Source organism: Mus musculus, chromosome 16 (assembly GCF_000001635.26).
Source record: "Mus musculus strain C57BL/6J chromosome 16, GRCm38.p6 C57BL/6J".
NCBI classification, from domain to species: domain Eukaryota; kingdom Metazoa; phylum Chordata; class Mammalia; order Rodentia; family Muridae; genus Mus; species Mus musculus.
Window position 1 is genome coordinate 84,952,403 of NC_000082.6, and position 27,999 is coordinate 84,980,401.

The window sequence follows — 27,999 nt, forward strand, 5'->3', positions numbered from 1 at the left end:
TGGATTTAAATTTACATTGAAACCCCAGTTCTCAATGATGACATGTAGAGATGGGATGTTTGGGAAGTGCCTAGGGCTAGGTCAGGTCAGGTCTCAAGATGGGGTTAACACCCAAGGAAGATGAAGCACTAGAGACTTCCCTCACCATCATGTGAGGAGTCGGTCAGGTGCAAGCTAGGAAGAAGTCTCTTCTAGAACCCAAACACGGCCATCACAATCTTCTTCCCTGATAGAATAGAAAAATGTGAAGTTTAGACATTTAGTCTTTGTCTATTGTTTATTCTTATAGCAGCTGGAATTAATACAAGCATCCTCAATAAAAGGTTGTGTGCACAGGCCATTAAGCTAAAATGAAGGATGGTAGGAAGGCTCAGTGGGTAAAAGTACTTGCTGCCAAGCCTGATGACTTGAGTCTGATTCCAGACCACACAGAGTGGAAGGCACACACTTCCCAGCCAGTAGTCCTTTGAAACTCAAACGCACGTTCATTGTATCATATACAACACATGCCACATAATATAAAGGTCAAAATACTGTTTATAGATCAGTGGTTTGTAACTCGCTTCCGTAAGAGATGTTTGGCAGGATCTGGACACTTGATCCGTCTTCTGGTGTTGGAGAACGTCTTCTGGAAACACTTCTGCTTCTCACTCTTTGAGACAGGATCTCACCCTGTTTTCCAGGCAGGCCTGGTCTCTTGCTTCCCTCCCAAGCACTGGAGTCACAGGCGTGTGAGACATCATACAGCTCGGGAGACATTTCTGGTTAGAATCAGGCGGATGCGGTTAAATATCCTAGAACGTTCGTATCCCCACGAATAAGAGTGACTCCCCCAAAAATGTGGGGAGTGCCCAGGTCCAGAGCTTGCTGCAGACTATCAGCTGCTCTACCCATCATTTCCAGGGCCTGGGGATGTAGCTCACTTGGTAGAGAACTTACTTAGCATACAGGGAGCCTTGAAGTCAAATCCCAGCACTTCATATACACAGGGCACGATGGCGCATGCTGCAGTCCCAATATTTGCAAGGTAGAGGCAGGACCATCAGGAGGATAAGGCCATCTTTGGCTACATGAGTTAAAGGTTAGATTGGGATACTTGAGACCCTAGCTTGAAAGCGAAAAACAAAACAAAACAAAACAAAACAAAAAACAAAACCCCCAAATCAAAACTCTACAGCTTTTCTCTGTTTTTGTTTTGTTTGTGTGTGTGTGTGTGTGTGTGTGTGTTTCACATTTGGAACCTGTTAGTTTTTGTGTGTCAACTTGACACAAGCTGGAGTTATCATAGAGAAAGGAGCCTCCCTCAAGGAAATGCCTCCATGCGATCTAGCTGTAAGGCATTTTCTCAATTATTGTGATCAAGGGGGGAGGGCCCATTGTGGGTGGTGCCATCCCTGGACTGGTAGTCTTGGGTTCTATAAGAAAGCAAACTGAGCAAGCCAGGGGAAGCAAGCCAGTAAGCAGCATCCTCCATGGCCTCTGCATCAGCTCCTGCCTCCAAGTTCCTGCCCTGTGTGAGTTCCTGTCCTGACTTCCTTTGGTGATAAACAAAAGAGCAATGTGGAAGTGTAAGCTGAATAAACCCTTTCCTCCCCAACTTGCTTCTTGGCCATGATGTTTTGTGCAGGAATACAAACCCTGACTAAGACAGAAAGGAAGAACCAAGCCAGGGAAGCACAGCCTTTTAAAAACAACAAACTCCACCAGTTAGTTTACCAGCACTAAGAGCTGTGTGCGCCCACAATTTCCTCATCAGACTCACAGGTTAGGTGTGAGTGACCAGATGAGGTGTTCTCACGGGTCTAGATGACTAAGCAATAAACTCTCACCATACAATCATACCAGTCTAAGGTATTCCTATGAAAACACAATTTTATACAAACCCTCAGGGGTGTCTCAGGGTGCCCTCTCTTCCCTCTTACTCTCTTCCTGGCTTTTCATTCTCTGTCAGTATTATTAAACGAAGCGCCTTGGGTTGATAAATGCAGGGATCTTGCCTTTTCCCTCCCACACAATCACCCTTCAAAGAAACGTCTTGCCTGGAGTTATTTTATTTAATTTATTTATGTAATACAGTGTAGAAAGCTATCATGGCATAAGCAATGATTCTGTACAATCATCCTGCAGAAAATTAATTTTTGGAGAATTCTTGGTAATTGGAGACCAGCAGAACACTCCCTCCCCCCACCCGTAAAAGTGCTTATGATGAACAGGGATAATTTTTTTTTAATTTTTTTTTATCAAAGATCCAAAGATACATGGACAAAAAAAATGTTCAAATTCTCAATGCCTAATGTGTGCACATAAAACAGGCACAAAGAAATCAATGTGTATCCTCTTATTCCTATATCACAAAGAGAGCAGAAGCAGCAATCTGTACAGTAAGATGCAGTCATGGAAAAAGAATTTTCTAAGTCATTTGGAATACTTAAAAAAATGTTCAAAATGCATAGTGATCAGGAAAAGAATACGTAGGAGAAGCAGCTAGACGCCCACGTTCACAAGAAGCATCCCCCATCGATTTTTAAAGCATATTTCAAGTAGGAGTTTTTTCCGGGCCACAAACCACAAGAATAATATACAACGGGCTAAGGGGCTATGTATGTGATAAATAATTAGGAGAGAATCTATTCATGCACTAGTTTGATACAGCTAATTTTTTTTTTTACAGTACACAAAACCCATGAATCATGTAATGTAGAGACCAGAATGTAAAGAGAGAAAGCGAGAATACATTACTGATTTGTATATTAATTCAAGTTCAGGCATCTACTTGTGTTACAGCACAGCTGTCAAAAGCCGAGGGTGAGTAAATAAACGGAAGGGTTTGTTTCTTTCCACGTTATTTTATAAATGAACACCGATGGGTAGTGAAGCAATGGTTTCGCTGTCCAAGTTCAGAGGCCGCTGCTGTGGCGCGGGTGGGGCTTAGTTCTGCATTTGCTCAAAGAACTTGTAAGTTGGATTCTCATATCCGTTCTGCTGCATCTTGGAGAGATGGCGCTCCTCTGGGGTCACGGCGGCGTCGACCTAGAAAGCAGGTACAGAGATCCGGGTTTAAAATAGACCGAGGACTTTAAAGGAGCACAGTACTCGTAGGCAGTAACAGGACACGGTGTGCAGTTCTTTTCTTTGCCCCCAAAGTACTTAACAACCGTGATTTATCAGCTTTAGCCCCAACTTCTGACACCACGTGGCAGAGCCAATGGCTTACGCCGATGCTGCATCTGGCCACTAGGTGGTGCTGAAATTCTTGAGGCGAGTACTCGGGTCTGCACAGGGCACATTGGCTGAAACAGCCAGCACTGGAGTTTGTGGGATGGTGAAGGAGAAAGAACATCTCACAAAGCCGCACTGTGAATGACTGTGAGTGACGCTTAGATCTGTGCAGAATATAACACTCCGCTTTGTGGGGCCCCAGGTATCTGCTGCCATTTCGAAGTACATTTATCTCTGTAGAAATGTTAATGAGAGTTTTGAGAGCCTATTAAATAAAAGATACACACACACACACACATGTATGTATATGTCTTTTATTATATATATACATATATATATATATATATATGTATATATATACACACATACACATATAAAAGGGGTATAAATAAAGGTAACATATATGGATGTATGTGTGTGTCTGTGTGTGTGTGAGTGTATGTATATAAAAGGTGTATTACCAGGGGTAGGGTATAGGGGACTTTTGGGATAGCATTTGAAGTGTAAATGAAAAAATTATCTAATAAAAATTTGAAAAAAGGGGGGTATTACTTGACACAAAAAGGGAAACTGTATAGACACACTATCCTAATTATACATACATACATACATACATACATACATACATACATACATATCTGTCTGTCTGTCGATCCATCCTTCCATCCACTCATCCATCCATCCACCCACCTACCCATTCATCCTACACATACAGGATTTGTAGTCCTGGGGGTTGCATTCAGGCCTCATTTCCGCCAGGCCAGAGCTCTACAGCAGGCTTCAGCTGTAAGATCAGGTCGGCACGGTAAACATAATCTGCCTCAGCCATTGTCACGGAGAGCCGGGCAGGTGTTAGTCTCTGCAGACTGTGCGGGGCACACATCTCTCTACAGTAGCTAATGGCTTTTCTTGTTTCTATATTTGTCCTACCTCTCCCAGTGAGGAGAAGAGGAGGTGCTTGCTTGAGTCTGCTGGATTAATATGAGCTCCAAGCCTCTGTAAAGCCGCGTTGGAAGACGAGAGGACTCTGTCCGTATGCACATAGCATAAACCATGTTTCCCACAGAAAAGTTAAGGTGTGTTCTATGGGATTCATTTCACAGGGATATTTCTTATTCTGTCCTGGACTGAATGGAGCTTGCAGCCTCATTTTTCAGAGGTCTCTAGTTCCCATTGCTGAGCACTGTCAAATGATGTCTGGCAATTCCCCAGCTTTCTCTTTGTCTCTGTCCCCTGCCCCCACCCCGCCTACTGCCAGTGTGGCACAGTTCAGACCCTGCACAACTGTCTTACTGTTATGGTGGCTCCTAAAACAACAAGGGGGGGGCAGATATGCATGGTGCCAGTGCTGCCCTACCTACCAGGTGATGGACAGACATGTGGTATGATACACATAGATCATATGATACACACAGATCACGCCTAGTCCCACCTAAGGAGTAATTCAGGTGGAGAGCCTTGTAGAGATGAATTCCTTCATGGCCATTGGGTGTGACCCCACTTCAGAGAACTAGTTAGTCCTTTTTAGGCTGGGCACGAGACAGACTTCAGGACAGACTTCAGGACACAGTCAAAGGCAGTGGGAATAGGAGCTGCCCTGCCCTTAGGTCCTGGGACATTTCCTTCTGCTCATCCGCCCTGACTCCTCCCATCTGCACGAGGTGGGATCCAGATGGGAGCTGCTCGCATCTTCCCTCCTGTGAGAGTTGCCTGCAGTCCAGTCTCCAGGTCACTCCAGTAAGGGCCTGGGTGTTTTCCTCTTATACCAAGGCCTACCCAGGAGCTAGCACTCAGAGAACACTGCTCAGCATCACTGCCCCTTGGGAGAAACACACAGGTGTTTTTCCCATCTCCTCCTGTTTGCTGTGATCTGCTCTGCTGTCAACAAATGAGGTCACCTCGATTTAATTGGCGACAGGCTTGCAAGCTAAAATGCCTTCTCTCTACAGATTAACTCCCCAAAGTGAGAGCATTCAGTCACCCTCCTGTTCGGCTTGCTAGAGACAAGCCTGTCTGCAATCCTGTGCCACTTGAACCTGGCCATTTTCTCCACTCTCTAGGACCCCATAACTGAAATGTCAAATAAGGGAATTAAAAAAATAAATAAATAAACTTGCTTTGGAGATCAAGCATGTAGCTGCTGTTTCTTAGTGTGTCTATACCTCGAGGAGGGGCAGCGGCTCTCGAGCTGCCTGCCAACAGTCTTCTGCATTTTCCAAGAACAGCAGAGCACCTTCGTGTTTAGTACTGTTATTTAGTTTTCTGACTTCAAACTCCAAAATAAATGCTCAAGGGAGCCCCACCGGAGATCCAAGGCTCCGAGAGCGGACTCAGTCCGGGCATCTCAATTCCCTGTCTTTTCTTGGTTTGCTTTGCGTGCTAATCCTCCATGCCCTTTGCTGCTGGGAAGCAGAAGGGGTTCACGATTCCTGCCATGGGGACAGCTTAGCCCTCAGTGTTCACAGGGCTCTGGGCTTCCGAATAGATTGCTTTTAAAGGCACCCGAGGAGAAGAGTCCAAATGGCATCTTTTAATCCCCAATCGTCTTGAATTCTGGAAGTGAATATTCATGTCTGGGGAGAAACCTCCGGCTAAACAAAGAACAAGGATGAGCCTTCCTCCTAGCAAGGGCCCTCAAAGCTACCTCGAGGACTGTGCCAATCCCTCTGTGACCACTGTGTGCCTCTAGCAACAGACTGAAATTGTGGGCATGTTCAGGAGGCAATACTCAAGGGCCATGATAGCTGTTACTAAAGTAGGAAGCCTTCCTGGCAGAATGAACCTTTGGCATCATGTTAAGCAAATCGTTAAATTAATATTTACTTCTTAGGTATTAAAAATCCAAACCACAAGGAGTTACAAAGTTTGGAGCTGAGACGAAAGGATGGACCATCTAGAGACTGCCATATCCAGAGATCTACCCCATAATCAGCTTCCAAACGCTGACACCATTGCATACACTAGCAAGATTTTATCGAAAGGACCCAGATGTAGCTGTCTCTTGTGAGACTATGCCGGGGCCTAGCAAACACAGAAGTGGATGCTCACAGTCAGCTATTGGATGGATCACAGGGCCCCCAATGGAGGAGCTAGAGAAAGTACCCAAGGAGCTAAAGAGATCTGCAACCCTGTAGGTGCAACATTATGAACTATCCAGTACCCCGGAGCTCTTGACTCTAGCTGCATGTGTATCAAAAGATGGCCTAGTCGGCCATCACTGGAAAGAGAGGCCCATTGGACTTGCAAACTTTATATGCCCCAGTACAGGGGAATGCCAGGGCCAAAAAAATGGGAATGGGTGGGTAGGGAAGTGGGGGGGAGGGTAAGGGAGACTTTTGGGATAGCATTGGAAATGTAATTGAGGAAAATATGTAATAAAAAATATTTAAAAAATCCAAACCAACTGCTCATGCCTGATGGCTATTTACTGTATCAAAAATAATAATAAATGATAATAATAATAATAGCCACTAGGCTTCTTTGAATGCCCACATTTCCCTCCACAGTTTTCCTAGGCTTGCTACTTTGTGACCCATGGGAGTCTTTCATTGTGAGGACAAGAGATACTCAGGAGACACATGCTTCCACCATGCCCAGGTGATGGAAAAATACAAAGACGTGGCCTTGAGTGACCGGGACACTCGGTCCATTCGTTGCCCCTTTTTGTTCTTACTGACATGAATGAGGTCTGCTCATCCATGAAGGAAATGAAGTAGAGCCGGGAATAGTGTCATTTCCACGTACGTGCAGCGTTTCTTCAGCACACACAGGAGATGGGTTCCAAAACCAAAGAGGAAGGGTGCTTAAGTTCTTTGCTTAATAACGCATGGTATCTGCATATGACCTACACACATTCTCCCCTATACAGCATGGCTACGCACCCCCAGATGACTGTGACATATAATTCCAAATACAATCTAAATGCAAATGGTTGTCATAGTGATTATTTATGGAATAATCTGTTCATGCTCAGGTGCATTATTTTCCCTAAATACTTTTGATCAGTTGGGGCGGGGCGGGGGTGGGGAGCTCAACCTGTGGCTGTGGAGACACTGTGGCCGAGTGTGTGCAGCGCTCCAAAGTCAGGCAGGAGAGGGTGACATCCACCCTGCGCATTCCCGAGGTACTCAAAGATGAAGGGCTTGCTGAAGCCCATGGCAGCGTGCTTCAATACTGACACCCCAGGCTGAAGAGTAGCTCTCGGTGGCCTAGTTCTACCACTCCAGCTAAATGACACCTCCCCAAGGGCAGGGTACAGGCACAGCAGTACAAGTGAGTTCTATTTCAACCCTCTGTCCCAGTGTGGACTCAATACGGAGCTGGACCAAGCCTCGTCACGGACAGAAACACAGACTGTTAAAGGGAAAGAGATTTCAGACTCTCCACGGCATCCCTCTCCAGGACAAAGTGAGTCTATAGGGAATCAAGTGAAAACCAAGACCATTTCTTGAGTGGCGCTCAAGAAGATGCCACTTGGATACGCCGAGCAGTGACCCTTCCAGGATGCCGAAGTTTCTTTAGAATCAACATGTCAACCTCTTTCCCTCTGTCATTCTGAAGAGGCAGTGTCTCTTGGTTACTGCCCAAAAGAATCACTCGGTCCAGGTTGCAGGAAGGTGTTTAAGAGGGGGCTTAGGTTAGGAGGTGAGGGGGTATCATTTTTTGCTACCCAAAGCCTGCCTAAAGAGTACCTCAAAGCAGTCAGCATTAGTGTGTGTTATACTGAAGCCTTCGAGAAAATTCCCATGTCTCAGCGTGAATGGAGTTCTGGTAAGAACATCACACCTTTTTTTGTTGTTGTTGTTGCTCAGTGTTGTTGTTACTGGGTATCAATGTGCCCCTATCAAATCCAAGGCTTCAGATTGTGGCTATAATGACTACTGCCAAATGAAGTCATGTGGGCAGACTGTAGCCCAGTATGTCCTTAGAAGGAAGAGATCAGGACATAGTAAGACCCCCGGGAGACCATGGGAGAACACAAACATCTACAAACCAAGGAGAGAGGCATCAGGTGCAACCAAGGCTGCTGACAGCCTGGTCTCAGACTTCTAACCTCCATCACTGGTCAGGAAAGTACACTTTTGTTGTGCCATCCACTCTGTCTGTGGTTCTCTCTGTGGTAGCCTTGGTACCTTGCTGGTAGACTCAGCAAGCAGAGACAGGCTCTGGCTTGTGGTATCAAGATGGGAATTGGCAGACTTATTTTCCTCCCAGACAGAAGTCCCAGCTTGGACAGAGTCATTCCACTGTAAGACCATTTAAATTGAATTCTATTAATGAAATTCAAAGGAGTTTTTGAATTATTCGCATATGCAAATAGGGGATTGAAGTAGGGGGAAAACAGATTTCATTAGAAACGAGAGAAAGATGCATTGGAGATAATGTTTTACAGTCCTTGAAGAACAAAACTTAGGTGCCATTATAGAAAGAACAAAACCCCAAATTTGGTATCTGTGCATGTGTGTGTGTGTGTGTGTGTGTGTGTGTGTGTGTGTGTGTATGCATGTACACACACATGCTCTTGCATGTGGACATGTGCATGCGCAGGCCAGAGGTTGATGTAGGTAGGCATTTCTCAAAGCTCTCCACCTTATTTCTTGAGTCAGGGTCTCTCCCCGAACCTGGAGCTTGTCGATTCCTGCAAACCCTTGGGTTCACGTGTCTCTCTCCAGTACTGGCATCCCGGGTATGTTGTGCCTGGTGTGTTGTGAGGATGCTACAGACCCAAACACAGGTCCTTACATTTGTGTGGCAAACACTTTACTGGATATCTCTCCAGCCCCAGAGTTATTGCTTTGAGAAAAATGAAACAAAACAAAACATGTTTATACTCTAGTGTGTGAAATTTTCAGCTCTTTCGCCTCTTGCCCCCTCAGTTTCCTGGGCCTCACCCAACACACTGGTCTTTAGTATATCCACATCAACTAGGACAGGAAAATAAAACCCACAGTAATTCCCATGAGCATCCTCACGAATGAAGTGTCGAGAATCTAAGGACCAATGAATGTGAGATCTCTGGCTTTCTTTAGCTTGAGTTTATTAAACTGTCCCTGCCTTTGTATGATTAAGGATGGCTTAGAGCACTTTCTTCGGGTTTAATTAGATGCTTACTTAACACTGGCCTCTGATGGAAATCAATGGGTAGAATGGGGGAAACCCTGACTGTATTAAGCTTGGCACTGTGCGGTTCTTTTTATTTGATCGACTTTTCTCACCTACAAAATGAGATCTGCTTGGACTCGGCGTTCTTTGGGTTCTAGATGGTTTATACTATTATATATCTAAAAGTTAATCACACAGGGATGCTTTAAAACTTTCCCGTCACCACAAATATATTTAAATGTTTGTGAATCTACCTCCTTTCACTCTTTCTTCCCCGAATCAAGACGGGGAAGGAGTTACATTCGAGTCCTGTACTTTTTTGATGACGTAGCACTGACTTTTGTGGTAAGCGTCCCTGCTTGGCTGCTCTGCGGGCAGAAAGAAGTCCAGCATATATGCAGTGTGAAGGGCTCGTGTGTACCTCATCCCACACTCCCTGTGCTTCTCCACTAACTCCGGGAAACTACGATCTCTGCTCAGGTGGAAGTTCAGGGCAACAGCCTGAATGTTCCTCCATGGTAACCACGCATGCTATACTGAGCTATTCGCTACTGGGCCACTTCCTTCCAGAAATTAATGCTAGGAGTCATTACTGAAAAAAAATCAGTATTATTTATCATCACCTGGTTCTAATCAGAGGCCCAAACAAAACAACAAAAAATACAAATCAGAAATGAACGTCTAGGTTCCGTTTTTTGACTTCTGATACCATTTTTGTTATTTAAGAGAAACCATACATGTATTTTTAAAGCTGAGCGTCATAATTAGTCTTAGTTTGGTTAATTTCAATACAAGTCATAAGTTAAAAGTAACAATGCATAATGTTAATGAGAGCACATTAAATTCATGGCACCCAGGGGTGGATGCAAAACAGCGAGAGAGCAGCTGTGCCCTGAGTACCACAGAGGGATGTTGCTTTTCTCCTAAGTGGCCCCGGGCCAGTGCCTGTACTTCCTGGCTTGCCTCCCACTTGCAGACAAGCCTCCAGGTTTACCTACCTCCACCACGCCATGATGGATGGATGTGTACTGTTTCTTCTTCAACATCACCAGGGTGATGACAATCACGGTTGCTATGACAACGCCGCCCACCATGAGTCCGATGATGGCGCCTTTGTTCGAACCCACATCTTCAGCAAAGAACACCTTCGAAAGGAAGCCGAGAAAAAGGTCTGTAAGCGCAAGAGGCAACGGATGTAGCAAAGTTTCAGGGGACCCTCCGCCATAGCTCAGCGAAGCGTGAGTTGGTGGGTCCCTAGGACTGAGCGTCCTCGTCTCTGGAACAATGAGCAACAGGTGGCTTCCCGGGTTCTGAAGTCAATTTCTCTGGTGCATCATGAGGTAGAAGTCTGCAGGGATCTGAAGCCCTTTAACAGGTAAGCATTTGGTAAAAACCAAATAGAGGTCCCCGCCATTGTTCTGGAAACAGGTCACTCCGTTCCTGCCCACAGCAGGTGACTTTGCCCTTAGCTAGGTTTCAAACCTGCATGCTTCCGTTTCTTTGAAGGGACATGTTCTATATGGGTCAAAAAACGTTCTGAAACACAGGAGTTAATCAGAGAGAAAAGGACAGCCAAGCTACCTTCTTCATAGTACAATAGTACATAGATTCAATTAACCACAGAACGCATACTCTCCTTTAAAAGCGCCATGTTTGCCAAGGGAAGCAGCAGTAGGCAAAGAGAATCTCAGTGTAACAAACAAGTCATACTTTATCCAGTTGCCCCTAGAAACCAAAATTGGCAATATTGCTTTACTCTGGTTGTTTATATTGAACATAAAAAAGAATCCTGAGAACGTGACAAAGAAGAAATGTATTCACGGTGAGAAAGTCTCTGCAGTGTATACATACGTCTCCACGCTCTTTTGAAAAGCAAGCCAGTGGTTCCCAGCTTTATCTACTTAGGCGAAATAACACATACAGACTGCACTTTAATCATCTTGTTATATAAGAGATGATCTTATATGGTGGGTTAAACGAGGGAGGGAGGGGCAGCTGTGCCTAACGATCTAGAGCACATTTGTTATGTAAGTTAGTGCCAACAGCTCCCTAAATAATTCTTTCCAGGCGGCTTCAAGATAGGTGAATGACCGATTTCCATCGCTAAATCCATCCCTGCTGCAGTTTGCAAAGGCGAGGTAAACTAGAGCAGATAAAATTTTTCTAAGTGGATGTTACTCACAGCGCATCTGCGGCAAAATTAGAAATGGCTCGTAATTAATCCCCTCGCCAACCAAAAATGCTAGCTCAACACATTTATTAAAGGAGATCATTAATTAACTAATGATACTACAGTGAGGTGATCGGGAATAAATGTGAGTCTGGATATATCCCTCCGTCTTTAAGGAAATACTGTAATTCTGTAATATTCATTGCACTAATTATAGTACATTATCTTATCAGCTAGTGCAGTAGAGGGAGCTGATACCCCTAATTGCTGCGGCTGTCATTAGTCACTGTCGCATTATAGAAGTTCATGTAATTACTGAGAAGGGCGTCTATGACACCAGCTCAGGAAAACGGGATCCTGGGTACTCATCTTCCGAGCCACGCCCCGACCCCCAGCCAGCCTTTCAGCAGTTACCCCAGATTTGTTTTGAAACCTTGCAGTTTCAGCCTGCTCAGGAGTGCCTCTGGTTTCACAATAACAAAACAGCAATAAACTTTCCAACGAAAACTACATTTCAGAAGGCTGGGTGCCTTTTTCTGAATAAAAAAAGGAAAAAAAAATTAATGCAAAATTGAATCCCAAGCCAGCTTTAGATTTGCTACAATAATCCAGAATTGAGAAGCCCAACAGTAAAGGCCCTTTCTTTTGGAGATTCATACTAGGATCTACACATTTTATTTACAAACACTGGGAAGATACTTTACAAAGGAATCAGGCTGCAGTCTCCCACACTCCACCCAACCACAGAGCTGGAGTTCTTATCAAGCACCACTATACAGGTATTTTCTTACCGTTTTTAAAATTCCCACTCAAGTCCTTTATTGTGATAACTGGTAACATGGAAGGAACTCTAACGATCTGGAATTTGGCTTATTTGAATTTCTGAGGTTTTGGTAGAGAATTATATAATCTCCGCCTACCTATAAGGAAGACCCGTGCTTCTCTACTCATTCTAATTCTGACATTAGGAAGAAAACCGCCATTGTCTTTAGAGAAACTGCTATCTGCCTTGCCCAAGATTTCTGACTGAGAAGCTGAGGCGGCAAAGTCACCGCTGGGCTTCACTCACCTTAAAGGGTCTCTGCTAACTTTCCCTTGTAAGCCAAAGAAATACTGGGAGGTGGGGAAGCAGTAGGAAGGAGGAGGGGTTGGAATGGACTGAAATTATCCATTTGTAGATGAGAACTTAACCAAGCACTGCGAGAGAGCATCCCTACAACCAAGTACTCCCCACATGCTTATTTAAGACCAATTCTTCAAATAAAACTATCGTGGACCGAGAATGGTCATGACCAAAAGGGTTTCGAAAATCTTGATTTCTAACTTTTTTTTTTTTTTGGTATTTACATAATGAGACCATCTTGGAAACTGGGACCACCTCTAAATGAAATTCACTTATGCTTCCCCCACACAGTAATATCAGAGCCTCATGGACTTGAATTTCTTGTTTGTGGTATCCTGCCTTCCAGTTTGGATATTGGGATTAGATGTGTTTAACCCGAAAAAACCATTTTCCTAGGAAGTCAGCTCACGTAGCTGCAACGTTGGACTGAATTACACTTGTATGTTCCGCCTGGGCTCAGCGGCTTCTGCTCAGCAAGAACTATCAACAGAGCCCCACTTCCTCTCCTTCCTATCTTTGTGAAGATCTAGGCAGGCATTTTGGTTTTATTCCCAGTAGTCCTTCTCAGTTTTGACACAGGACAAGCCACGAGGTGCCACGTATTTCATCTGGCCAGACGCAATCTCGGGGAGAGGCAGTTTATTTTTGCCTACCAGTTTTTGATGGCGGACTTCAAATCCTGAATCATGTCCGAATTCTGCATCCATCTTCACTTCCGAGATCTCTTCCGTCTTGATGTTTGTCAGCCCAGAACCTGCGTCAAACACAAAGTATGCAGGGCCATCCGTTAGTGTGACCGCCAGCCACAAGGAGGCAAAAACTGCCTTAAAGTTCTCTCTTGGCCAGAGCTTTTAGGAAAAACGGATTTAGGGATTTTTCTCAAGAAAAATGACACCCTAGATTTAAACCATTAACCACCACCTAGCAAACAAAAAGACTGAAGAACGCTGAATATGTAATGCCTGTGTGGCCAAACACATGCCATAATTAAAAGGGGAGGGAGGGAAAGGGGGGAAAAATCAATGCTGGTTAAGATGCCAGGTTAAATTGTACCTAAGAAATGTTGACTTGGTTTTAGCGGCTTGTTGTTTATTATGTGTGCACTTTTTATGGGCTGGGACTGCTTAAAGAAAAACGAAATGCACGGCTTTGGAAATGAACTTTAACGACCTGGGAGAACAAATCCATTACTTTGGAGCTTTGTTCTAATTGCAAGTAAATCATGTTCATATTTCTCTGCACGGCGGTAGCACTGTCAGTCACATAATTTGTTTAGCTCAGCATCCCAGCTCTCTAGCTGAACACGCCCCGTGGAATCGCTTCATCCGCTGACTCGAAAGGAGCACACAATGAACAGAGAGCGTCTCTGGGATCAATAGAATTCATTACCTAATTCCTCTTTCTCTATACGTGGCTGCATGGTTCTTGGACCAATTCTTACAGCGTTTCATGATTCAACTATTCATCTGAGGCTCAAAACTAAAAGGTAAAATATGTTTTAGAAATGGAAGTGAAGACAGACAGAAGGGATGTCCGTTTGCATCAGTTGTCGTGTTTTCTGAAGTGATCCTACTGAAGTAGAATCTGAGGCTATGAAGGAAGGGCTTTTAGAGCCACCTCCTCCATGATGTTTCCAATGGAGGCAGGTTCTTAGCACCTACGTGAATTCAAAGGTAGAGGTCAGTTTGCATACCAGAGAGAATGATTTTGTTTCCTACAGATTACTGCAACACGGTCTCCCTGTAACCTACACCGCAGGGCCTGGTCCTATTTCGAGTGAGCCAGGCATCTATCTGTGACACCAGGTAGGTTTGAGCACGTGTGTCAGACATTAAAGGCAAGGCAGTGAGGATTCCTTTCTCTGGCTACACATTGTGAATTCCCGCAACTCCTGTGGGAACTCATTGCCTCTTCTGGGTCTAATGGCTCTTCCAATCTTGTCCATCAAGTATTGGAAAACTTGTCAACCCCCTGCTGACCCTGAAAAGCACAAGGTCATAAGCACTGAGAAAGCCCGTCAGCCAGTCAGCATGGCTTCTGCTGAGAGTGAGTATAATTGACAGACCTGGGCAGTCCATGCTGGGTGTGACTCATCACCACCTCTTGTCTAACTGCCCACAACGCTTCCCTTGGACAACCCACCGTAAACCAGGCTCATGATGAATGCCAATCTGCTCACAGTACAATGCTGCTCTCCCTCGCTTCTGCCTCTGGATCACACTTCCCCATTTCCTTCTAGCTGGGCCTTCCTACTCTTCTGTTCTAACTCTCACAATGACTAGCCACTGTTGTTCAAGTTCCTCTTCATGTGTTCTTAGCCTGGGTTGTAGGGAACTGTACTTGTCTACATATGTGAGTATACAACACACATTTATTATTAATAATGATTTCAAAAAACCAGAACTTTGTTCTTTTGTTCTCCGGAGCAGGGGATGATATGGTATCTATGTAAGTAGAACATGGCAGAACTGATGCCTTATAAAAGGCACCAAAGCTTCTTTCTTATTCCCTCTATTGTACTTCTTGGTGTGTGGGAAGCCAGCTGCCATGGGAAGGTACCGAAGGCTCCTGACAGCAGCCAAGAGAGTGCTTGATCTCTGTCAGCTCTAGCCAGACCTTCAGGAGACCACAGCTTTGGCAGTGTCTTCATTGTGATTTCATGAAAGAGCCTGAGCCAGAACCAGCCAGCTCTGCCCTATGCTAAAATGCTGGCTGGCTGAAACTGCTGTAAGGAGCTAAACGCTTGCTCTATGAAGCTGCTAAGTTCTGGGGCTACTTGTTACACAGCGATAGGTGACTAGGCAACGAATACAAAGGCTTAGCGCTTTCTTTTCTCACGGTGTTCTATCTGAACTTTAATTTCCTTTCATCGGGAGATCATTTTTATTAATTTAGACAGGAAAGACACAACGAGACCTGTAAGTCCCCTTTCTGTTTCATCTCATTAGCTCTGCTTGTTTTCATTCGACAGCCCTTGTCCTTGGATACTACTTGAAGAACTGCAACCTTCTATTTTTACATTACTTAAAAAAATTACCTTTATTTTTTTCATATTATAACTCACTCTGTTCTCTGTACTTCCTGACACTATTTTTTTTTCTAATGTGGCAGTGACATGAATGCTCTTTAAATCACCCCGGTTGCTTATTTTCATCTTCCTCCAAACCTTTATAAAACCTGACCTACTTCCTCGTTAGATCAACAGTGATTTCTTTCTAATGCAGCCTTCCCTCACCACATGCGAGTAGTAACACGGCAGTTAAAGTTACTTCTGAGATTTTAGTGAAAACTTGTAAGTAGTCTTCCCTTTTATATCAGGGGGTGGGGGAGGCAGAGAGCACAGCATTGCGATGAATATGTCAATTATTACGTCCCCATTTAAAACCGTATAAGCTCCTGGTATGGTGGAGAGGACACTGACAGTGTATCTGATGACAGAAAAAGGCAAAAAAAAAAAATCAAATTCACGTCACATGCTAGCACGACTGGCAATGTTCACAGTTCAGTAGTGTAAGACTCAGCAGAAAGAGTCCCTCTTTCACTGCTGTTCAGCACGTAATGGCATTTAGAAGATGTTCTACGCACTAAGCAATATTATTACAGAGAGATTAACAAAACAATAGAACAATGAAATAAATCAATAGGAAAATATCTCTTGGGGTCACGAAACTAGATTGTTAGGCCTGGAGAAGGATGGGACAGGGAATAATGGCGGGGTAGCTTAACACACCAAGTGAAGAGACTGCTGATGTGTTTTCTTATTGTCTGCAAGAGTCCAGTTTTTGCTTGGAAACATTCCAGGAAGAGTGAGTAGCTGGGATTGTCACTGTGTCTAAAAATCGGCATCATTATTGCTGTGGCTTGTGGGTGACACTATCTTCTAAAAGTTACAATATCCTGGTTTTTCAGATAAGAAAGAAAATCATTCTCTTCATCATGGTGATGTGAAACAGGGCATAGAAAGGACTAAGCCAAAACTCACACCCTTGATTTCTTTGTTTCTGAGTGACAAGAAAGATTATTAAAGAGCAATGGTGGAGGGCAATCCTGGGAAGGGCATCTAAGACCGGAAAAGTCTACAGATGCAATGTGGCAGAGTCCAGAGTGTGGATTCCTAACAGGTGGCTGTAGAGTTATTGGAACAGGTGCACAGCGTAGGAAGGTATCAGTCTGAATATGCGGCAGACTCATTGCCAACACAGAAGTACAGATGATAGAGCCTACACAACTCCTCAGACACGGTGAGCAAATTCCATGCTCATAATTGCAGCTTAGCTGGCTTCCGCATGCCTGGTGTATACCATCTTCCTCTTCGGTGGCTATCTTTGGAAGGATGTGGATATATGGATACAGGTCTTACAAGGACAAGCCCAGGACAGTTTCTAATCTAACTGATTTCCTCCTCGCCCTCCCCTGGGCCTTAAATCTCCCACTCCCCTCTCTCTGTGGAAAGCTCCTTTCCAGAGAGTTCCCTGGATAACATGCTCTGTCACCAAACGTCTTTGTGTGTCCTCATATATTCCTGTCCTCCCATCTTTCTCTAAATTCAAAGTGAGTTGTTTTTGATTACATCTCAGGCCCCCGGGAGCAAGAACCTTATCATTTATTCTTTTTGAGTATTCACAGAATTTACAACATTGATGTCTCATGGGATAATACTGTTGTTATTGTAGGCTTTCCCTGTTCTGTAGAACGCCATTAGTTTCTTTTCTCAAAACAGATGACTTTTTTTTGCCAGTGTATGAAAATGCCTTTTACATGTTCAGTTTACATAAACAGAGTGAGAAGATGAGCTGGTTGACTGTGTGAGTGCTGGATTATTTGAACAGGAACAAGTACATCCTTATATAATAGAGGAATGTAATAAAATCGGCTGGATGTACGCCTCAATATTACATTTTATGTTTATAGATAAAAAATAGGTCATCTTTAAAAAAATAAAACGAGTAGCGTGCTATTTTAAAAAGTCTAGGAGACCAGCTTGAGCTGGTTGTAGCTGTGGTGAGGACTCACTGGACTTACTGGCCCTGCCTTGGGCTTCACTGGCTGGCAGAACAGCATGGGAAGGTCAACTGCTGGTTCCCTGGACATTTACTTAGTGACACTGTCATTAAAGAGGACATGAGAGAGCCCAAAGAGTGTACAACTTATATAACTCAAGGTTCTTTTAAAAGCACTTCAGACAAGACGTTCGTCAGATCAATGAGGTCAGCTGTCCTCCGACGTATCACTCTGCAATTTCTGCTCAGGTGCTGAACCACATCATGGGATCAGTGTGATGCCAGAAGGACTCTCAAAGTCTTTCCCTAGGACCATGGCTGGCAGCAGCCAAGGCTAGAGATTTGAATGGCAAGAAGAGGGGCGTGGCCATATCTGGTCTTACTGGGGATACCTCTGAACCAGGAAGCAAAACTACCTCCCTTTAGTGATGTCCCCAAGGGATGTTAACATTGCTCTTGAGTATCTCATGGGATCTGGGCATAAAGAAAGTAAACGTGGGAAGGTATGTGCTATTTGGAAGAAAATCTCTCCACAATACACAGATCTTCCAATTCATTGACTTTCCCCTCTCTGATTCACTTTGTCGGTCACTATCAGTGGGGTGAGGCTGTGCAAGGAGTAGACACAAGCGGGTTCTATGTCTCTTGCGGTGTGACATTATTCTTAAGACTTTAAGTTTAGCCGGGGGCTAAACATAGAATAGGGGGTCGAAACCCATTTCTTTTTAATCTTGGGAAACTGTATAAAAAGAAATATCTATTTTGATAGTGAAGAAATTTGTAAGACAGAAAAACAAAAGGGCTTCTCTGCAAAATTATGCATATCCATCTGTTGTGTTACTTCAGCCACTGGCTGAGCGTAAGCATAGTCAATCCACAGAGGGCACTAAGTATTTCTGGAGCTGGAGAAATACCAATAATGATATTTTAAGGAAATTGTGTCTATGTTAGTAACCAACAAAAGTCTGAGGCCACTCAAGGACCCCCATGAATACTAAACAAGAGAGGAAGGAGATGTCTTCAGCAAGAATCAATTTCCCACTGAAATCTACACCTCCCTGGGCCTCTACCGTGTGTGAGGACAGGGTCCACATCACACTCTTCATTTATTAAAAAAGGAAGAAATCAAGAAAAAGAGCCCCACATTTGAAAAGACTCTCTTTGTTTCAGAAAGAAGGCTCAGAAACAAACAAACAAACAAACAAACAAACAAACACTAGATCACGTAGGAACTTGGGAAATGAGGCATAAGGAGAAGCCAAGACTCTGAAATCATGCTTGGTGCCTACAGTCGTTTTAAATTCTATCCCGTAACACGTGCAACCCAGAGAGGCATGTTTGCTGAAGCGCACAGTGCTGAGAGCAGAGGCGAAATGGGGCGAGTCAGATACCTGGTCGAGTGGTCAGTCCTCGGTCAGCAGCGGGGCGGGCGTCAACAGGCTCGACTGGTGCAGGAAGCAAGAGACAGAGAGCAAAGGAGACAAATCAGGATGGTTAAGTCGTGGCTTCTGAACACAGAGCAAGGGAAAGCATTTGCAATAAACAAGTCATGAAAAAGGAGCAGCTGGGAAAAAAAAGAACCTTTGTGAGCTAATCCTGGGCATCAAGGATGGGGAGGGGTACCACTTCCAAAGGCTTAGCGCCCCTGACGTGCCAACGTGTCTCCTTAGTGTGGTCATAGAGCACTCACCAGGATGTACAATAGGATCAAAGACGGAGGCTGGGGAAGGTAGACTTTCCTCTGGGCTAGGTTAGAGATGGTTTCTTGGCTTTTGATTAGAAATAAAATAGATTATGCCCAGCCCAGCAGTAAACTTAAAAGCTACCTCCTCCTACAGCTACTCAATCTTATCTTCTTTTACAGTTAATTAACTACTAAGGGATTATTCAATTGCCAGGGGAAATGCAAATATGAGTTTATCGGAAGAGCAACGCTTTTTGCCATTTAGTGAAGCAAATTCCTTCTGAGTTTAGGGTAGAAGAAGTAACCCACGGGCTCCCCCCCCCCCCCGTTTCTCCTTTGAAATGGCTGGCTTCCTCTCTACAGATGACATTCATCTGAATTGTGTGAAATGAGACCATTTCCTGTCATATCTGCTGACAGTCACAATCATCCTTTTGTACGCGTTCTGGGACTGATCCAAAGAAAACAACGTCTAAGCGCGGTAATCCCCACGGTGACTCTGCACCGCCTGGCATTCCCAAGGCGGTGTTCTGTCCCTTGTCAGAAAACAACTTCCCTCAGCTCAGACTGGATTTTGAAGAAATAAGGAAGGGAGAGAGAGGGCAACCAAGCTTTAAGGATTAACAAGTGGCTGAAGGGCAGATGAAGGCAAGGGAGGAGGAAGTCCCCTGGGTCAGGTCTGGCAAGTGTAAAAGAGAGAAAGAAATCTGAGCGTAGTGGTGGAGGGAAGCCAGCGGGAGTTTGATGGGAGCCTTGGGGACCCACAGTTTCAACCATTTAGCTTACAGAGGCTCACAGGCCAAGTGGTCGAAAGTGACCACAACCCCAAATCCGTTCTGAATGGATGGCACAGTTGATAAGAATGGCGGCAGGGAACAGAAGGACAGAGAGTTGTCTTCATAAAATGGGCCAATTGCGCTTCTGAGCGCATTAAGAGAATTGGGCGTGTCAGGAGGCTGAAGCGGTCCTGACTTTGCTGGTGTGGAAACTGGCAACGTGGTCTAGAAAGAAGTGGAGGAATGGCATCGAAGAAACCCAGAACCGGTGTCAAGGTGTGTGACTGTGGCCAAACAGCCACCGAGGTTGTTTCCTCTTATGGAAAAAGGAAGGTAACAGCACCTGGTCTTTTTATTGCAGTAAGGACTGATTGTTTTGAAAATTCACTTCAGAAGCTTCTCGCGATATTTGATTGATTACATTGATTACATTGAAGGTTCTCATGCTGTATGCTTCCATTTATTGAATGCCCTGTCTGTTTCAACAATGACATGGACAGTTTCTCTATATCTCATTTCTCACCGCAAATATGAACCGTGATTTTTATGACCCCTGTAAAATGGAGTTAGCCGAAGAGGGTGACTCTACTTTTTTAAATGTCTTGATGCCGAGGAGCTAATTGGTGCAGCGGTTGCTGGTGTGGCCAAACGAAGCTCCCCTCGCTGTTGACAGTCACACCTCAGAAAATGTACGTTTGGCTCAGGGTAGCACCTGTACCTGTGGTGCACAGGCAAGGTGTACAGCTGGTTGCCTCCTCACCCACAAGTATTATGCTAATGATGAAAATTACTAGTGTGTAGAGAGACATTATTCTAAGTGCTATTCATTCTACTGAGGTAAGAACACAATTCTGACAAATTTCCCTGACTGGAAAATTTTGTTTTATGATATTGTTTACGGTATGAAAAAATTCTGTTTCTTGTCTACCTATATTGCCTTTCAGAATTTGGGATATATACACACGCTGTGCTTTGACCAAAGTTCCCACTCCACTCCCTCATCCCCAATTCCTCCTCTACCCTCTTCCATTCTTCCCTCCCAACTTCCTGTGTCCTTTCCTTCAGCCATAGAGTCCACTCAGCACCGCCAGCGTGCACATTGGTGGAGAGCCATCTACTGGACCGCGGACCGCATCTTTGGAGAGAACTGACTCCCTGGCTCGCAGCAGCCATCAACTGCCAAAGTTCTGAGGTAGGGCTGGCACGTATGATCACCTCTTCACTCGATGCAGATCCTGTGCAGGTCTCGCCTTCTGACCGTCTCAACGTCTGAATCCATTTGTGTAAGTAACTGCCCTGACGTGTCCTGAAAATACTCTCATCAGAGCCATCCACATTCTTAACTCTTTTTTTTTTTCTTTTCTCAATGTAAAAGAACTAAATGACCAGGTATCTACTGGTCTTGACTCTTTTTTTTTTTTTTTTTTTTTTTGACTCTTTTTGTTGAAGAAAATCAGGCCCTTTCTGGTAAGCATTTGAATCTATGCTGGGAAGGGCCTCATGGACAATGAAAGGAAATCCTTTGAGAGCTGTAGGTATTTTTAGTAGCTCAGGGTGTGTGTAGGGGAGAACAGGGAACATGGGGAATGCACAGCAGGAACACTGTATCATATGCCTTTATTACTTATTCATTTGAAGGGCATACTGTTTAGGCGCAAGGTGAGCCATCTGGACAGAGAATGACCACGCCGCTCCAACAAGACCCAGCTCCATTGAAAAGGTGTTTTAAAGAGCTCTCCACGAAAATGTTCTCAAACTGCCTTTAAGCAAGGAACGAAGATACAGATTATCTCAGGCTGGACAGTGGCTGGAGAGGCTCAGTCACGTGAGCAGTCACACAGCAGAGCTGTAATGGAACGTCAGACCTGACCATTAGGAGCCCTGGCTACTCTCCCAAGGGGAATGTGGTGTTTAGTCCCTAGACTAAGCAAAGAGAGGCATGACTGCCATTTAGTGGGGGTGAGGATCCAGGTCACTGAATGCCGGAGTACACAGGGTCACTGCAGCAACCCACACCCTACACGGCTCTCTAACTTCCCACTGGATGTAAGGGGTTAATGGTAATGTAAATCCAGAACCCACTTCAGCTCTGAATTTATGAATTCAGTATGGCTCCATAGTGTTGTGTGTGCATGTCATGAATGGTGTGTACACACAGGTGTGCCTGTGTGTGCACTTGGTTGGTCCATGCACACTGCAGAGCAGGCCTTAGCGTATCTCATTCTAGCACTGCACCTTGCTGCCTTGAGACAGGGTCTCTCACTGAGCCTGGGCTTGCAGTTTCATATAGGCTGGCTGGGCCATGAACACTCAGGATCTGCCTATGTCTGTTTCCAATACAGGAGTTACACATATGATATATGCTGCCATGTGGGATTTAGTTTTGGGGGGCAAAAGGGGAATCTACCTATGTTTGCCCCCAATACTGGAGTATGTATAGCCATTTTTTTTTTTTTTAATGAAAGTGTTGAAGATTCAAAGTCAGGACTTCATGTTTGGAGAACAATTCATTGTTCTTATTTACTGAACCAACCAACCCCTGCAGTTCTTAGTGTGTGTGTGTGTGTGTGTGTGTGTGTGTGTGTGTGTGTGTGTTACTGAGTAAATACAGGGAGGGCTGTATTATTTCAATGTTGCTATTTGCAACATTGTTGCTATTTGCACCATTGTTGTTATTTGCAACATTGTTGCTATTTGCAACATTGTTTTTCCAGGAAGACCTTGCCAGTCCCATTTATTCTAAGATGAACTGTCATAGGCTGGGGGGCTACCATCCATAGTGGAGGTCAGGCTTAGCACCCACAAATCCTAGGTTCACCCCTCAGACCATCAAAGTCAAACAAACAAACAACAACAACAACAACAAAACGAATTAATTGTTGAAAAGGCTTTTCAAAATACCTGTTCTAATGGGGCATTGGGTATATAAAGGTGAGACCCATACTTCAAGACTTAGAGATCAGGAAGACTCATGTGCCCTGGGGCATAAAGCTAAGCTGGCATTGTTGCAGACTGAATAGATAGATGGTTCACATGTTCTGCATAAGCCTTTGTATCGACTAGATTCCTGCCCTCTCTTGTTACTGCTCTCATTCTGCTGTTAATCATTAGCAGATTTGCGTGTGTGCTTGTGTGTATGTGTGTGTACATGTTATTTGCACCATCACCTTGAATTTTAAGACAAGGTCTCTTAGTGGCAAAGAACTTACCAAGTAGGCTAGGCTGGCTGGGAAACGCGCCTGAGGGGTCTATCTCTCTCTACCTTTCCAGAGCCACCAAGCCTTGCTTTTTACATAGGTGGTGGGGATTGAACACAGGTCTTCATGCTTGCCAGGCAAAACCAGTTTCCTGAGTGATCTCCCCAGCCCCAGTAGCACACCTCTAACAAGAAAGCCTGCTTTGGATGTTAAAGGCTAGGCTACATCGCACTGAGTACTGAGCATACGTCCAGACTCACTTAAATCAAGGCTCTGCCTGGACATCTTGGCAATTGTCAAGAGTATCAGTGACTGTGTCTGTGTTGTGTCACATGTGCTTGTCACAGTATGTGCTTTTACTATGAAGAGCCAATCTCATGTGCGCTGAGCTTAGAAAATGAGGCTGTACATTTTTTTTTACATACTCATCTTATTACAGATTATGTACGGGGTAACAATGACTTTAGAGCCCCAAATGTATCTATATAATAACCATGAGGCATAGAAAATCAAATGACCTACTCTTTTTGGTTTTGTTTTGGTAGGATTCTTTTAACAAGTGGGAAAGTCAATTATTTATATCCCATAAATAATGTTGATGCTGTATAGTATCTAATATAATTATACCTGTAAGTTGCCTTTGTTTTTTCAGATTAAAGAAACAAATTGGGTTGTTATGCTGTGAAAAAAAAAAGTGTATACACAGATTTCCGCAGCCTGTCTTCAAAAACTGCTCACTCACGGGGCATGGTGGCAACTCACCTTTAATCCCAGCAGAGGCAGGTAGAACTCTGTGAGTTTGGGGCCAGCCTGGACTACAAGTGAGTTCCAGGATAGCCAGACCTACATAGACAGATATTGCCTCAAAAAACAAACAAAGACCCCAAAACCAAAATCAAACAAACAAACCAAAAACCAACCAAACACAACCATCACCCTGTTTGCTCAGTGCTTTTGCACTGTGAGGAAAACCCCAGGCAGATACTGTTGCCTTCTTGGAAAGCATTCTTAGCTTCAAGAAATCAAGGTAATTGTGTGCATGCAATTTGTACTGAACATGGAAAAATGGCAAAATAAGCTAACAGGTTATTTTGTTGCTTCCTAAACAGGTTCTTCTAAGTCCCTGTACTGGCTGGTTTTGTGTGTCAACTTGACACAAGCTGGAGTTATCACAGAGAAAGGCGCCTCCCTTGAGGAAATGCCTCCATGAAATCCATAAGGTATTTTCTCAATTAGTGATTAAGGCTCGGAGGGCCCACTGTGGGTGGTGCCATCCCTGGGCTGGTAGTCTTGGCTTCTATAAGAAAGCAAGCTGAGCAAGCCAGGGGAAGCAAGCCAGTAAGCAGCATCCTCCATGGCCTCTGCATCAGCTCCTGTCTCCAAGTTCCTGCCCTGTATGAGTTCAAGTCCTGCATCCTTTGGTGATGAACAGCAATGTGGAAGTGTAAGCTGAACAAACCCTTTCCTCCCCAACTTGCTTTTTGGTTATGGTATTTTGTGCAGGAATAGAAGCCCTAACATAATCCCCCCTGAAAGAATTACATCACCCAGGTGTGCAGATTCGTTGATCGAGAAATCATTTCTCTTTAGTTCTGACGTAAACTTGCTTCATTCACTCTACTCATTCTATTGCGTTCGCTGCATTCTTTCAGTAAGAATCGGCGGCTGAGGAGGATTATTTCAGCGTCTGTCTACTGTACAAGGCCCTGTCAAACCTTCTCTCTGGGGGACCAAGTTCTGCCCTTAATTTGGTCACCCTTTTCATTAAAGGTGGACATTCTGGGCCAAAAGCTTAGAAGCGCAAATCAAATCCTGGTTTCATGGAAGAGATAAAATAACTCCCAGTGAGAGTATGTTTAAATAATTATTTCCCAGTGTCTTAAATTCCCAAACATAGGAGGAGGCAGGTGGATTTCTGGGAGTCCAAAGATGTGCGTCTCTAGTTCTGTGTCTCTGTCTGTCCTTCTCTCTGCCACCCCGCCCCCCACCTCCACAGTCATCCATGACCTGATCTATGTTTCCTTATGCACTTTTATTTTGAGATGGTGTTTCCCTATATTGTACATGCCAGTCTTGGACAGTTGGTAGGTGTGTGCCTCTCTCTATGTAAATATGTATGTAAATTTACAAAGGGAAAGGAGAAATAAAAAGTACTAGTTTATTTTTGTTACCTTTTTTAAAATGTAGAGATGAAGACGGCACATGGGGCAATCACAGCATATACTGTGAGTCCTCTAATCTATAGGAGTGGTATCCCTGCGGGTGACACAGATCTCTGCCACACACCAGGTCCTTCTCTCAAAAGTACTCTAGGCAACTGTTACCATGGGGACCTATAACATAGGCCACACCCACCCAGAAGGCTTTTGGCTCCAGGTAGGGACTCTTACCTTCATTTTCGGTATTGGCTGGCACAGAGTCCACCCCAAAAGGGTGCCACGGCTGGAGGTCATCCAGGCTGAATTCCCCATTCACGGGAAGGAGCTCCACGGTGGTCTTGGTTTCCGTCAGCGAAGGCATGAGAGCGTCGTTTCCGTAGCTGATTCTGGGCTCACTGATCATGTTGGCCAAGACATCGTCGGAGTAGTTCTGCTCCTTCTGAAGCAGCTCATCTAAAGAAAAGCCAGTGTGTCCTCGGTTAGCGTACGCTTACAGCGGCCATTCCTACTGACTACATGCCGTGTGTGACGAGGTGTCACTTGGCACCACCTAACATGTAAAAAACGAAGCACCTTAAGGAAAGTCAGAGCTTAGTGGTTGACCCGATGGGCTGCTCTGAGCCTGTGGAGACTGCTCTGAGCCTGTGGAGACTGCTCTGAGCCTGTGGAGACTGCTCTGAGCCTGTGGAGACTGCTCTGAGCCTGTGGAGACTGCTCTGAGCCTGTCGAGACTGCTCTGAGCCTGTCGAGACTGGCTGATCTTGTTGCTGATTCTCTTCTCCAGAGGTGAAGACCTGGAGGGTGAACTAACTGCCTTTTCCTTTCCACAGACTCCCCATGTATCCAGTGATCATGAAGGATTCTACAGCATGCTATGATGTGGGACCGGGGTAGAGTGTTAACAGCAGGCATGGAGGTGCAGTCTGGGAACCAAGATATAGCGTCTGTCTACCCCCACCTCCGGGCAGATGTGGATGGGTGAGAAAATATTACAAACGGGCCTCCTGCTCCATTCAGTCACCGTGACCTTTGCTCTGAAAACAGCTGCCTTCCCCAGATGCAGCAGAGCTACAAACATACACTTTGTCCTTCAAGGCATGTCACTGAGGACCCTGAAGAATGCTCACTGTCTGAGCTAATCTCCTATCTCTTCCTCTCAGGATCATATAAGTGACCTGAGATGAAAGTCCCTGAATTTGTTTTCTGTAGCTTCTATCTTCCCCGAAGGAAAAAAAAAATCAACCTTATGGAATATAGCTGATCTACCCAAAGATCTGAGAGTCCAGTAAGAAATCCTCCAATTGCACCTTTCATTATTAAAAAAGTTTACCAGGGGAACAGAAAAACAGAATGTAATATAATGAGTGTAGTTGCTACCACCATCACCAAAACCCCCCAAAACAGATGATTTGTGAATCTCCTATTATCTTACAAAAAGTTCCCCTGACATTTTATCTATAGTTTTTTAAAAATCAGAGGCCCATTGATCATATGGTATTAATACTTGATTAATTAAGTGTGTCATTACTGAGTCACGCCTGTGTCAGTTTACTGAATTATATTTCAAGCCCATCACTAGTTAATATCAATGCTGGAGAAAATAAAGAAAATTAAACCTGGATTTATACTTGACTTGTAACATTTTACTATCATCCTTTCAATCCTCTTTTAAGTTGACAAAAAAGCCAATTTACTGGAAAAATTAATATTCCGCTCAAATGTGTACCCATTAAAACAATTTGAAGGGACAGCATTAAAGTATGCGATTAATATCTTCCTGTAGAGTCAGTTTTATTACAAGAGATTATTTTAAATGATAGAACCCCTAGCAAATTAGTCCTTTTGAAGTCTAATTTGAGTTATAATATATACCTACTCAGTGTGGCACTGATCTAAAATTCAATATTTGATGCTTGCAATGACCTTTCCCACACAGATAAAAGGCCCTCATTAGACTTCTCCTAGACTTTTTCATGTCTTATCAAGTCACAGGTAATGGCCAGTAACTTGGCCAAAGTCTGATTTAATAAATTAAGTGGGCATTTCTTTTATATAAATCTTATGCTTTGACTGGTTAGCACTTAATACCCTGAAGTCAAGATAGTTTGGAATAATTATCGATGCCCACACGTCCACCTTGAGAGGCAAGAACCAGGAGGGAGCTCTTGGATGCCTGAGGTCTCTATGGCATTTATTACCACGCTTTTCCTGGACTTTGAAACTTTTTCATTGTCTTGCTGTTCCCTCATAATGTCTGAAAATGTCAGCCGGTCCTTAGGAAGAGAGAAAGGAAGGACGGGAGGAAGGAAGGAGAAAAAATAAGCAAGCTCTGTGCCCTTAACCTTTTCTTCTCACATTTCCTTCTCCAACTTTCTCCTTTGAAAATGACCCATGCTTGAAGGTGTAAAGATCTCCTTCATGTGGACAGCATTGAAATGGTATTTCTTCATGACTGACTCTTTTATTCTGACAACGTGGAAGGTATATGATGCTTGAGCCTTCCTCTTGGACTACAGACTTGGTTCTCTTCGCTCCTGCCTTCCCGTGGCAGTTAGCGTCGATACATTCT

The 27,999-nt window shown here is 44.3% G+C and overlaps 1 protein-coding gene and 1 long non-coding RNA gene across 7 annotated transcripts in view; one reads left to right on the forward strand and one right to left on the reverse strand.

The window, feature by feature from the left end:
* Positions 1–263: 263 nt before the first annotated feature.
* App (amyloid beta (A4) precursor protein) overlaps positions 264–27,999 on the reverse strand; it is a 222,590-nt gene continuing 194,854 nt past the window's right edge. For 3 of the 6 annotated variants that reach the window (NM_007471.3, NM_001198824.1, NM_001198823.1), the window contains 5 exons: positions 25,662–25,883; positions 19,006–19,059; positions 13,268–13,368; positions 10,320–10,466; positions 2,034–3,030 (listed from right to left, as the gene is read on the reverse strand). In NM_007471.3, coding sequence (NP_031497.2) covers positions 2,929–3,030; positions 10,320–10,466; positions 13,268–13,368; positions 19,006–19,059; positions 25,662–25,883 — 626 coding nt within the window. In that variant the 3' untranslated portion in view covers positions 2,034–2,928. Of the gene's footprint in view, positions 3,031–10,319; positions 10,467–13,267; positions 13,369–19,005; positions 19,060–25,661; positions 25,884–27,999 lie in introns of all 6 variants that reach the window. The other 3 variants (NM_001198825.1, NM_001198826.1, XM_006522873.3) reach the window with 2 other exon arrangements.
* On the forward strand, positions 19,809–27,049 carry Gm10791 (predicted gene 10791). Its single transcript, NR_045889.1, has 4 exons — positions 19,809–20,350; positions 21,146–21,357; positions 24,381–24,491; positions 26,261–27,049. It is a non-coding gene; the product is annotated as a predicted gene 10791 (long non-coding RNA).